We start from the raw sequence: 12,928 nt of genomic DNA, 5'->3' as shown, positions 1-12,928 counted from the left end.
TACCACAAACAATATTTGAGAAAAACAAAAGAAACATCTGCGATACTATCAGGCAGAAGAGAATCTAGAAAATTATCCATTTCATTATTTCTTTTCATGAGATTTTCACTCATTTCTAAAATATCTACAAACTACGCATTTATTCGACTGGCACTTTTATCCAAAGCAACTTAGATTTGCACTCATTTCTACAGCTTGGTATTTGATTGGAACAATTCAGGTCAAGTTCCTTGCTCAAGGTTAGAGCGGCAGTGTCTCACCTGGGATTTGAACCCACAACCCTCCAGGTGCGAGTCCAGAACCCTAATCATTGCGTATTTGATTATTTGATATAGAAGACAGGGTGAATTTGTTTGGCCATGCCATCTCATGTTTCTTAAAGATGAGACTGACTGCTTTACTAATACTCACTGTATCCACCAACACCCTCTGGTCCGTTCACCCCAAGGTACAGTTTGCTGACCAGCAGCCTCTGAAAGCGCAGCAGCAGGTCCAGGGAAGCCGACCTCTCCTTGCTGAAGTGTTCCGCATCCAGACAATTAGAAATCCGCCGAGCTACGTCCTTCAGCCTGGCTATCGTCTGGGAGGCTATATTCCTACAAACAGAGGAAACCCCAGTCGTGTCTCAGTTTTAAAACTGCCATGAAAATGGAGACATATCAGGGACTAAGTCGTAGCATTATAATTCTGGGATATTTTTGGGATATGGCCAAAAAGGTTCAAATAAAACAATACCCAAGAAACGATGGCTGAAATAACGATCGTTCAAGCAAAGACCTGGGTCTGGGCCTTACCTAAGTAACTGCTGAACAAGTTGCACCAGAGGCAGGCTCTGCTTCCCAGCCGACTCGTAGATCCCGGTGTTAATGAGGTCCTTGTCCAGGGGAGTCCTGCTGCGGTGCAGTGTCGATGCGTTAGCTTCCTGTTCGTCTATTTCCTTTTCCTTCTGGGCCTCCTTCTTAGCCTCAATGTCCTAAGAAAAGTTCCCAACACATCAGTACATGTATTGCTTTGAATTCTTCTATGTTTCACTATTGCATTTAAAATTTTCCTTCTCCCAAAAAAGGAGAATCACAAATCCAAACCATTCGCACTACAGACCCCGAGTAAGCCCAGCTACTTACATTATCATGTACGGAATTTATCTATACAGATTTAACATCTATACAGAAAAGAAAGTTAAAAATATCTTGTAGCCCAAGATGCCATTCACTGAAGGCATTACTTATTTGCCAAACAGAAAACAGCAGCCACTTTATTTCAAGACACATGAACCATGGAGGAAATTACACATTTGAAACAAAACTGAACACAAATGCAACAGAAATAATAGCAAATTGCCTTCATTTTAAATCACTGAATAATAATTTATTCCAAGAAGTAGAAGGACCACCTAGTATTAAAAAAAACAACCTGTATTTCAGCAGTAATAGCAGCACTCAGTGCCGATTCCAGGCCTCCGTCCGCCATGAGGCTGCTCACTAGGAGATCGATCATGAAACGACGACCAGGGCTCACACTCGTCTCATTTCCCAACACTGCAAAATACATTCCAGAAAAGCCGTGCCTTATGCCAAGAGCAAATGCCAGTGACTTTAACCAGTTAGACAAGGGTTTGTGCAAGCTTTTGTCAAACCCAAGTGAGAACACCTGTTGAATGTCAGAAAACACACTCGACTCGACTGTCACCGTTAGTCTTCAGAGAGAGCATTATCCTATGAATAAGAGGAGAACCAAAATTCCCTTCTCCTGCATGGAAAGTTGCCGGGGTAACACGAAGGGAAGACCCCGCACAGGCTCAGCCCCAGCAGGTGCGACGAGAGGACCCTGACCTGCGTTGGGCAAAAGCGCAGACAGAGCCCTTGCTCTTTCCTCCGCCGTGGGCAGCAGCACCGACCAGCCGCTCTGGAGAACCGCTTGGGCTGCGGACTGCACCGTGTTGAGGACCCCAGCGTTGCTGGCCAGGGTCACCACCGTCTGCTTCAGGCTGTTCAGGAGCACACTGCCTAAGCCCAGGCCCAGGACTTCAGGGTCTACCTGGTTACTGATGGCCGCGTGAAGCTGCAACAGAACAACAGGGCAACAAGGGAGAAATTTAACCGCTGAACTAACTTTATCCCAAGTAGCTGGTGCAGCTAATAGCAATCGGATGCTTGATCTTAGAGCGTCAAGACTTCGCACTTTAGGACACCCCATTCATTTAATATAAAAAATAAATTTTAGGTGCCCTACATGCAATGCGTAATGTAAGATGCAAAAAGGAACTGGGATATTCACTGAGCCCCCAGCTGCAGCTCACTTGCGCGGTACCTGAAGCCTCAGCAGGTTGAGCGTGGCCACCACCATACACTCCTTCTCCTGCGGAGGGGGCCAGTCGGAGCTGCCATCCATTCCCTCGCTCACTTGCCGCAGCAGCAGGTCCAGCTGCTCAAAGGTCATGGGGCACACGTCCACCACAAACGGCACCCGCAGGCCGATGGACCACTCCGAACACGAAGACCAGGCAAAACTCTGCAACGGCAACCAAACCACCGTCCCCTCAGACCTTTGTTTTCGAGAGCGCTCTGAACCCCACGAGCTGCCAGGTTAAAAATGACACGCAGCACTTAACGCGCGATTCAGACCTCCACATTTGTGCAGTTAATCCTCTGCTGCTTTAAACGGCGATTGTGATCAACAGGCAAACATCAGAGCTGTCACAGCATCAATTCCTTTGGGTACAGGTACTTTCTTCAGTCCACCATGCAAGTAAGGCCAAGCAGTGATCCATTAGACATTAAACAAAATTTACAAGGGTTTCCACTGCAGGGAATGGCTGCTGAGCATAAAATAAATTATTTTTATATTGAGTTATTTTTATTACAACGGACCTAAAAAAAAAATCTATAAAATGCCCTTTTCAGTAATCTATCAAACCCGTCCAAGACAATAGTAAATGGAAGGATATGGATACTGAACACCAAAGACAAGAAAACAGGGGGCAGCTCATAAATATGGAGTTCTCTCTCTAGGCAGAGGTGAGGAACTCCAGCGCTTGAGAGCCAGACTGCTGCAAGTTTACCATGTATTTCTCAACCAGCAACTAATTCAAGCCAACTGATGATTGTTTTTCCAAATGATTCAAGATCAGTTAGGTCAGCTAGATCAGTGTGAGAATAAAAAACAGATTGCATATACTCCTGGGTATGTAGGCATGTCATAAATACAGTTGCAAGAAAATGTTTATGAACCCTTTGGATTTACCTGAATAACTGCATTTATTACTCATATAAATGTGGTCTGAACTTCAATTAAGTCACAATAGTAGATACAGTCTGCTTAAACAAGAAACACACAACAATTGTACTTCTTCTTGTCAATACTGAACACACCGTTTAAACATTCACAACCCAGGCTGAAAAAAGTATGTGAACCCTTGTACTTAGTAACTGGTAGAACCTCCTTTAGCAGCAATAACCTCCACCAAACTTTCCTGTAGCTGCTGATGAGATTTGCACAATTGTTAGGAGGAATTCTAGACCATTCCTCCTTACAAAACTGTTTCAGTTCATTGATATTTCTGGGATTCTTTGCGTGAACAGCTCTCTTCAGGTCATGCCACAACATCTCAATTGGGTTGAGGTCTGGACTCTGACTTGGCCATTCCAGAACACAAATGTAATTCGCTTTAAGCCATTCTGTTGTTGATTTACTACTGTGTTTCGGGTCATTGTCTTGTTGTATCACCCAATTTCTATTAAGCTTCAGGTGACAGACTGCTACCCTGACATTCTCCTGTAAAATTTCTTGTTCCCTCTATGAAAGCAAGCTGTCCAGGCCCTGAGGCAGCAAAGGAGCCCCAAACCACAATGCTCCCTCCACCATGCTTCACGGGTGGGATGAGGTTTTGGTGTTGGCGTGCAGTGCTTTTTTTTTCCTCCAAACATAACGTTGCGCGTTTCTGCCAAAGAGTTCAACTTTTGTCTTATCCATCCACAGAACATTGTCTCAGAAGTGCCGTGGAACATCCAGGTGGTCTTTTGCAAACTTGAGACGTGCAGCAATGTTTTTCGTTTGGAGAGCAGTGGTTTCCTCCATGGTGTCCTTCCATTAACAACATTCTTGTTTAGTGTTTTCCTTATAGTGGGCACATGAACAGAGACTTTGGCAAGTTCAAGAGACTTCTGCAGGTCCTTTGCTGTTACCCTATAGTTCTTTTTCAACTCCTTCAGCATTGCACACTACACTATTGCTGTGATCTTTGCAGGACGCCCAACTTCTAGAGAAAGTAGCAACAGCACTGAATTTCCTCCATTTGTAGACAATTTGTCTTACTGTGGATTGATGAACACCCAGGACTTTGGAAATGCTTTTGTAGCCTTTTCCAGCTTTGTGTTCAGTACTGACAAGAAGTACAATTGTTTCTGTTATCAGTTTAAGCAGATTGTGTTTGTCTACTATTGTGACTTGGTTGAATATCAGACCACATTTTTATGAGTAATTAATGCAGAAATCCAGGTAATTCCAAGGGTTCACAAACTTTTTCCTGCAACTGTAAATGTCTCCCATAGAATAAACTAAGCACCCCGTTGATCTAAAGCTTTAAGTATTCTTGTTTTCTGAGCAACATGCTTCAATTATAAGAGCCAGTTTTCTTTCTCTTTCATTTCAGAGCCTTTTAACATACAACATACAGTATAGTACTCTAAAGACTGCATTCAGCTTGGTAAACATACCTGACCAGGGCCACAGGAAATTCCCACAATATGTTTGGAATTGAGACCGGGCAGAGCTTTAGGCTGTTTTTTGTTGGAGAACAGCGTGTCGAAATGCTGGAACTTGTCGTTGCTGCCCCAGCTATGCACTTCCCCTTCGTCAGTGAGGGCTAAGCAATGCGTAGAACCAACTGCAATGTCGACCACTTTTTTGCCTATTTGAAAGGAAAAAACGACTTTGAGCAAGAAAGCGTAGTATTATTCCTGACCGTGCAGATTTTCCTCTGACTTTCCAAGGATCTTATCTAATCTGCTACACACATCACACATCGCACTCACACCCATTAGAAGCATCAACCACTTTTCACACATACTGAATGACCCCAGGTGTGACACTTTTACACTATTTCCTGACAGGGGGAGCTGTCAGGGTGGTATGCCTCTACACCAAAGCGAATTACGCACTGACTGATAAAGATCAATTCAAAGAGAGGAGCCGTATACTGGCCGAGAGAGTGCACCTTGTAAACTGTCCAGCAGCTTGGGGTACCGGACGTGCTCGTCCGTGCCGTGGCCAAGGCGCTGGTTGTCCCCCTTGCCCCACGTGTACACCTGGCCATCCTTCGTCAGAGCCACGGAGAACTGGCTCCCGCAGCACACCTTCACGATGTCCAGGTCCTGCAGCTTCTCCACCAGCTTGGGGGTCTTGCAGCCGTCGCTCCCCCCCCTTCCCAGCTTCCCATAGTCCCCGTCACCCCAGGACCACACCTGACCTGCAGGAGGCCAGACGAACGCGCACCACGTGAACGTCCAGAAAAAAAAAAAACACAGAAGACACCTTCTCGAAAAACGCGAAATTGCAGGTAAGGTGCTGTAAAACGTCATGGCGTAACCTCAACCCAAAGGCCCTCCTCACATATAAGAGTGCAGCACACACCTGGGTGATGCGCAACATCCATTATGCTCTATCGGGCAAAGAAAAGAGCAAATGCTTGACGGGCTGAATTAATAAGAGAAATTAAAGGAGGCCAGACTGTTGAAGCCGAGTTTAATTTAGCCAGGACACCAAGGTTTACATCCCTAAACTTTCAAACAGTGCCATTAGATCTTTGAAGACCATGCAGACTGGATCCGAGTTTTATCCAAAGAATGGCATCTCCTCCAACACAACATCCACAGTCACCACACTGAGGCATGAATTTCGTAAAAGGTGAACTAGAGAGAAGAAGAGCACGACCTACTGGTCCAACAACGACTCTTAAAGAAGAAACCCAGTTCTCCTTAGGTTTTGGCTTTTCCTTTTCCCTTCTAAAGAAAGGTTCCAAAGTGACAGGAAGGATTTAGTGGGCTGCTGGCTCATGATTTCTCATCCAAAGGAATCTGCCCCTCACTCACCGTTCTCCGTAACTGCCAGTGTCTGAGCATCCCCACTTCCACAGGCCACATCAATGACCTTCAGACCCTTGAGCCCAGTGACAAGCATGGGAGTGGTCTGATCTTCACTGGATCCTGTGCAAAAAAAAAAAACAATGAATGACAGCAGTTTTATTTTATTTCCTTGCTCCTCTACCATCCACCTTTTCATTTTAAGCATGTTTACCTTGCTGGTAAGAGAGGAGTACAAGATCGTCGGCTCACATAGTTAAACTTCATACCTGTACTTGTACGGAAACAAACACCCATAATAGTGACAAAGTATGAAGGTAGCAGAGCTGATGAGGCTCCTCTCACCTGGTGCCTTCAGAACAGAAGAATCCTGTAGTGAATTTGTTTAGATACAAAAGATGACTTTGTCACGTAACCTATTCCGATAAACTAAACCGTATAAAGGGCACCAGGTACCGTGTCCAAGTCGGCCATAGTTTCCTCTGCCCCAGGTGTACAGCTCCCCGTCTGCAGTAATGGCGGCGCTATACGTGCTCCCACAGGCGACGTGCACAACGTGTTTCCCAGACTGCTTCCCCGTGAAGGCAGAGATCATCGCTGGCTCTTCCAGGTACCTGCGGACAAGAGGCCAACCACTTCACATATCTGACATGTAAGTATACACAAACTAAAAAAGCCTCTTTTCATGCAGTGACCAGGTACCAAAAACAAACAAATAGCAAAAATAGAAAAGATCTTAATAAATACATCTTCTTCAGATAACCACCGATAGACATCGTGGAGAATATTTACAATGAACTTGCTCACTGTGTTGTAAGAAATTCTTAGGTAAATTGTAGTGCAACACATTGGCTGAAACTCAATAAGCATCACTACAACAAACATTCCAAAAGCTAAAACAACAAATATCAATTTTTGTTAACCTGGTGGAAACAAAATCCTCAACATTACCACAACCCTTAACACTAGCTGTAAATTTCCAGCAGCTACGTGTTTCTATTCCTGCGTGTTTTATCGTTTAAAGTGCCGTAGTCTACCCAAGGGACAGCACAGAAAATCAATTACATCCCTCATATCCCCGCAGGCGGTGTGGTAAATACATACGTGGTGTCCCCGTGCCCCAGGCGGCCTCCGTCCCCGCAGCCCCAAGAGAAAACCTCCCCATTGGCCGACAGCGCCAGGTAGTGCTGCCCATCGGGATGGGCCGCAATCTTCACAATCTTCCTGGAGGCCAGGCCCTGCACCAGCACGGGAGCCTGGAATAACACACCCGTGGCATTATCAGGAACCGTGCAGCCTCAGATCAGCCACGGGGCCTGGACTTCTCTTCAGAGAAGGACACAAAAGTACACAAGCCTGTGTCGACGGGGTGGGGGGGGGGGGGGGGAACTTACCAGGGTGGTGCTCTTATAATTCTGGGTGTAGACTCCTCCATTCCTTGACAGGATCAGGAAGCCCTTCTCTGAGCACACAATCTGAATGACTCCAAGGTTAGCCAGATTCTTGCACTGCACCGGACCGCTCACATTCGCGTGGGCTTTCCAGCCCAGCATCCCCCAGCCAATCACCTCCTGCAGAGTGCCCTGAAGAAGCCGAACAACTGCATCAATGACTGCGGGGCCACAGGACTCTCCTGCAACTATGTGAAGCAGACCTTAATTTGGAATGATGCACCGAACTGTGAAAACAGACCATCATGATCAACAATCAAAAGCACAGCACTCACAGCCCATTAAATACCCCTCTGGATAATGTATAAGAACACAACAGTGATTGAAGTGAATACACTTACTCGATATCCGAACACATTTGCTTAATATCCGTTTACATAATGGCACAGTTCTTATGTTTTATGTCTATACATTGCCCCGTCTCAAAGTATTGCAAATACCAAGGGCCCTTTGACTCAGCAGGGTCTCTCACAGCTCCACACACGCAAGCACCAAATTAAAATGCATTATCATCCACTGCCCGAACACCACAAAACTTCAGTCCATTGATTTGTCCGCTAATTCTATAAATATACTGTGGAAATGCAAAGATTTTGATCTACAGTTCCTCTGTGCTTTTACAAGTTATGCATATTTGTCATGGAAAACATTACCGATGGACCTCTAATTTTTTTCACTGTATAAAGACAGGAAGTTAAATTAATTGAAAATAAATAAAAAACGATCATCTGCCAATTTTGCTTTCATTATTGCAGCAATACAAATCTCGGAGCAAAGGCTTTTAAAAAAGCTAAATAGAATGGAAGCACAGTATTCAATATGGTAACTAATTCAAATCTCTTAGAGCACATCATCCTCATCCAGCAAAGCTCTTGATTAATTTTTTTTTTTCTGAAGCAGAATGACAGCATCCGAGCAAATCAAAAACACAAGAGCAACAGGACTTTATTTTTTGCAAACAAGGGTAAAAAAAAGAACATTCATGCACAAGGAATGCGTTTGGAGTACCTGTAGAATTCCAAGGTCCTAAAGTACAGAGACAAGGAGAGAAAAACAGAGAGCTGAAGATAGCACAGCTCTACGGATATTACTCAGAAAAAAATCATGTCCCTGACACTGAAAATGTGCTGCGTGCTACTTTAATAACAGAGGACCGATTTTTTTTATTCAGTTCTTATGAAAGCCTAAGATCCCACATCTTAAACAGTTTTCATCATTTGTAGTTTATAAATGCCACTTGCACCAAATGAGAGGTAACATTTGAACACTGGAATTCACTTCCTCAGACAGGTGGAGATATCCATCATGTAATCACTGGTTTTGCTCTAATAAAACGTAACCAAGCCTGCACTTTCAGAACAACCATTTCTAAACTGGAGTGCAGACAAGTGTAATCGACAGGTGTTCTGGGTGTGGCTACATCCACAAACTGAACTCATCAGTTGCTTAGTGAGATGGAGCAGTCTGGGGCTTAAAGTCACATTCACCCAAAAGTGCTCCATTATATCAAAGTAACACAGTTTAATTTCTTTCCGTTAGGAAATCGGAAAAATAAAAACCATAAGACTGCTAGATTGACTCTAGCTGCCTGTTGCCAGTTTCACTTGCATTGTTCATTGAAAGCTGGAAATTAGAATACACATCTGGTTGGTGCCTAAAAGTATTCCTGCATCATGTGTGCAATTTTCCACTGTGGTAAAATACATGTTCTGTTTGTCTTGACATGTAACACAAGTTTGGCCAGGGCTCAATTTGGATTACAGAAGAAAAATACAAAATTGTTATACCGAAAGCATGGTTTCACCGTGCACTCCAAAAGGGCCAATCCATTAAATAAACATGACTTCACTGAACCACACTGTGACATCGCTCTTTTCTACAGCACGCACCAGGTACACCTTGAGGACAACTGTGATCTGGAGAATCAGAGGCAATCTTCATCTGGAGCCTACAGTACGGCTTCATAATGGAACAATATCCACTGTGATTAGCTAGCGAAGTTTAAAGGGTGGGTCAATATTGTCCTGGACTATATCCATATTAAGTCCATGGCTTAGCTCACGTAGTTAAAGGAAACTTGGAGAGGACTTATTTCGAACTAGAAAACATCACAGATCTTTTAGATATTTAAACCCTTAGATATTTACACTTGGTCAGTGTGGTAACTGTTGAAACTAGTAAATCACTCCCTAGGTTAAGAATACGGGTCCCATAGCACTTTGTAGGTATGATGGGGCGAGTACCTTTAAATTAGTCATCTACTGTTTTTCATCACTTTGGTAGTAGACGCCTATTGTCATAGTACAAGACACAGTTTTTTGTTTCTTCTGCTTCTTTTACTTAAATAACAGACACAGGTGCTACTAAAAACAGACTCACACAATACAGGTATATTAATAAGGGAAATAAACCTACCGAGAACCAATGCAGAAAAGGACAGATTAATTTGATTACCCTTCTCTTATCTTTCAAGAAGGTAAAGGGTGGTACTGTACCTTGTGGGAGGTTGGAGAGCTGCACTGTGGGGGGCTACAGGGGCCCGCCAGACGATCCAGGTGGGCCATTATCACCACCGCTGTCTGCCGGAGGTCAATGGCAAGGTCATTGTCCTGCGGCAGAGTCAGGTAGCGCAGAAAGCTTTCATTGGGGCTCAGTGGTGCAGTCAAAATCTGAAAGAAACAAAGAAACATTCTCAGCTCAATACTCTCTCAATACTGGAAAAAACTCAAATGTTTTTTAAATGTGGTATTTAATATTTTGTGAACAGGATAAGGTTTAAGACTATGGCTAAAGATAGGATGGATGAGAAGATTAGACTTAGAGTAGCCTTTAGGTGCTAGTCCAAACCCCAGTGCAAAAACCACCTAGGGTCAAGGCTACGTTTTCTACATTAAAAGAAGTATCATTCCCAATGAGTTTCACTAACCTCCATCTCCTCCTCGGTGCTGGGCAGGTCTTTGCTGCAGTGTATGTTCTGAAATCGCTGAAGCAGGGGCAGGAGAGGGGCACTGGTGCCCTGAGCTGATCGCTCATTGTCCGTCTCCCTGGTGCCACTGTCCCACAGACGCAGTAGCAACAATACAGCAGACAACAGCTGACTGCAAAACGGAGGGAAGGGAGTTTGGATCAGCATAGTGAGGCAAACTGAGCGTTCTTACACTACGATATATATTTGAAGAGATGGGGATATTAAACTGTTGATTTCCATACGTAGGCTACTATAAGGCCCTGTGGCGCAGAATGGCTGCTATAATGCACTCAAAAAGCTTTATTTTTTCAGAGTGTGAAAGGTGGTTTGTAAAGCGCACTATACTGTGTAATACAAGACACTAGTCCCAGCGGAGACACTTTATAATAGACAGACTTTAAAAAATAACCTGAACTGTAAGCGTTTTAGATCTAAAACTACAGCTTTGCACTTGAGTGGTTACACCTCCCAGCAGTGGAAATTCTTCTCGGTTCCTTTCTAGACAGGGGTCAGGGTGACGTCTCCACTGTTGTCATTCGTAAAGAAGCCGCCAGCCCGTATGCCCTCCTCACCTCAGGGTGCCCCTCTGCACTGCCAGCTCCAGCAGGATTGCCAGAGCTAAGTGCTGATCCTGCAGCGGAATGTTCCCTGGACCTTTGGCGCTTGGACTTCCATGGACATCACTGCTTAAATCAGGCAAAGAATTTAAAAAAAAGACATGCATTGTAACATGCAACAAGACATGCAGCAAGTTGCAAGTCTCCAAATTCTATAGCTGCATAGTCAGTCATTTCTTTACTCACCTTGCACTAATGACCTGGGAAAATGCTGTCATGCTGTTGACTCTCTATACTGATTACATTAACAGTTACAGTCCCTATACTGACGACAGTCTCTAAACTGATGACAGTTAACAGACTGTGGCCGCTTGCAAAACCAAGCACCACTATAACGCTGAACAAGTCCTAGTGAGATCAGGTTTTAGATCAATTGTTTTTTTCCCCCAAAAGAATCTTAAAGCCCTTTTCGTTATAAACATGTAATGCATCTTTTAGAAGACAAATGACAGCTCGACAAGTCGTCAAAGATGAAAACGATGGGATGCCACGATGGGGTCCATCACGTTCGGTTCAGCCACCCACCTCAGGAATTTGGTTGCCCTCTCCACCACTTCCAGCCACACAGACGACACTGTTCCCTCATCAAACAGAGAGGCCTCTGGCAGAGCCCGGAGGGCATCAAGGGACTCCTGAAGCAGCTCGCTGCACAGGTCAGCATCCTCACCTGACCCGTAAGAGACAAGACAAGTCAGGCTCCATCTGGATTGTGGGCATATGGTGGAAAGAACGTTGTCTTGAGGGAGGTAGGATTTATGGGTCAGTATTTAACAAATCCCCTTGCGGCTTCAATTCAATTGTAGTTGCAGTCGTTCAATTGACCTGTAGTCAATTTCAATTACAGTGGTTATGATTAAGATCGATTGTAGAGGGAAAACATGAAATAAAGGTTGACTCATTTTTTCCCCAAAGCAGTTCTCCCTTCAACTTGATCTTTAATGCTCTTCTCCAATCCGTTAGAAATTGAGTCCCACTGAGTCAGCTTATCCGCATGACATACATTTGGCAGGAGCCTTTAACACACTAACTACACTGACAGAGCCAAGCACACCACCTCCCACCCAGTCCATGAGGACAGCTGCCAGCACTCTTCCAAGCCATATTGTGAGAATTTTAATCAACACTGTTACAAGCCGGGCTGTAAGAACTGTGTGTGGTGGCCATTCAGTCCATCTAGCCTGTTTAACAGAAGTTAACTGATCCTGTTGGTAGCTAACCTATTAAATGCATGTGTACAGTACACTGTATAAATCATTAGGCTGGAGCACTGGTCCAATTTTGCTGGCTGTGCACCTGTTATACCTGCTAAAAACACTTGCATTAAAACCCTCATAACTTAAAGTAATAAATGAGTAAATTATTTTCACTGGTGCTTTTCCCCAATAAGGTAAATATTGTTTACAGGTTATTAAGGTTACGTGCTTAATTATACAGCATATGTCTTTGATGGCGTACAGTACATTAGAACCCATACAAATACTAGGCATATCATTAAAAGATCAAGCACATGTGAAAGGACAAGATCTAGAATTTAAATAAAATGTTAATAAATGACCTGCATGATCAATAGTAAAGTGTATCTCTGGAAAATGTTTTAATTCAATCAGGAACACTAAAAAACCCTAAAAACTAACAGATTTGGACAAAGCATGAAAATGCTAAGACAGCCCAAAACCGATCGCAGTGTTATGGAGGGGATAATCAAAAAGACCTACGTAGATTACAAAACACTCCGAGCTCTACAAGCCTCTGACCTTGATATCTTGGAAACAATTCATGAACAGCAATGCCAATTCCACTGGCAGAGCTGAC

The 12,928-nt window shown here is 44.0% G+C and overlaps 1 protein-coding gene across 10 annotated transcripts in view; it reads right to left on the bottom strand.

The window, feature by feature from the left end:
- Positions 1-12,928, bottom strand: part of herc2 (HECT and RLD domain containing E3 ubiquitin protein ligase 2) — a 78,227-nt gene that overhangs the window by 49,725 nt on the left and 15,574 nt on the right. For 8 of the 10 annotated variants that reach the window (XM_069179112.1, XM_069179119.1, XM_069179118.1 and 5 more), the window contains 16 exons: positions 11,642-11,783; positions 11,072-11,182; positions 10,458-10,629; positions 10,027-10,200; positions 8,540-8,557; positions 7,475-7,663; positions 7,185-7,336; positions 6,537-6,694; positions 6,090-6,203; positions 5,216-5,467; positions 4,716-4,909; positions 2,311-2,511; positions 1,833-2,061; positions 1,414-1,538; positions 795-973; positions 412-596 (listed from right to left, as the gene is read on the bottom strand). In XM_069179112.1, the coding sequence (XP_069035213.1) occupies positions 412-596; positions 795-973; positions 1,414-1,538; positions 1,833-2,061; positions 2,311-2,511; positions 4,716-4,909; positions 5,216-5,467; positions 6,090-6,203; positions 6,537-6,694; positions 7,185-7,336; positions 7,475-7,663; positions 8,540-8,557; positions 10,027-10,200; positions 10,458-10,629; positions 11,072-11,182; positions 11,642-11,783 (2,595 nt within the window). The remainder of the gene's footprint in view (positions 1-411; positions 597-794; positions 974-1,413; positions 1,539-1,832; positions 2,062-2,310; positions 2,512-4,715; positions 4,910-5,215; positions 5,468-6,089; positions 6,204-6,536; positions 6,695-7,184; positions 7,337-7,474; positions 7,664-8,539; positions 8,558-10,026; positions 10,201-10,457; positions 10,630-11,071; positions 11,183-11,641; positions 11,784-12,928) is intronic. The other 2 variants (XM_069179117.1, XM_069179122.1) reach the window with 1 other exon arrangement.

This window comes from Lepisosteus oculatus, chromosome 15, assembly GCF_040954835.1.
Source record: "Lepisosteus oculatus isolate fLepOcu1 chromosome 15, fLepOcu1.hap2, whole genome shotgun sequence".
Classification (NCBI taxonomy): Eukaryota; Metazoa; Chordata; class Actinopteri; order Semionotiformes; family Lepisosteidae; genus Lepisosteus; species Lepisosteus oculatus.
Note: the sequence above shows the minus strand (reverse complement) of the source record. Positions and strands in the feature narration are given on the sequence as shown.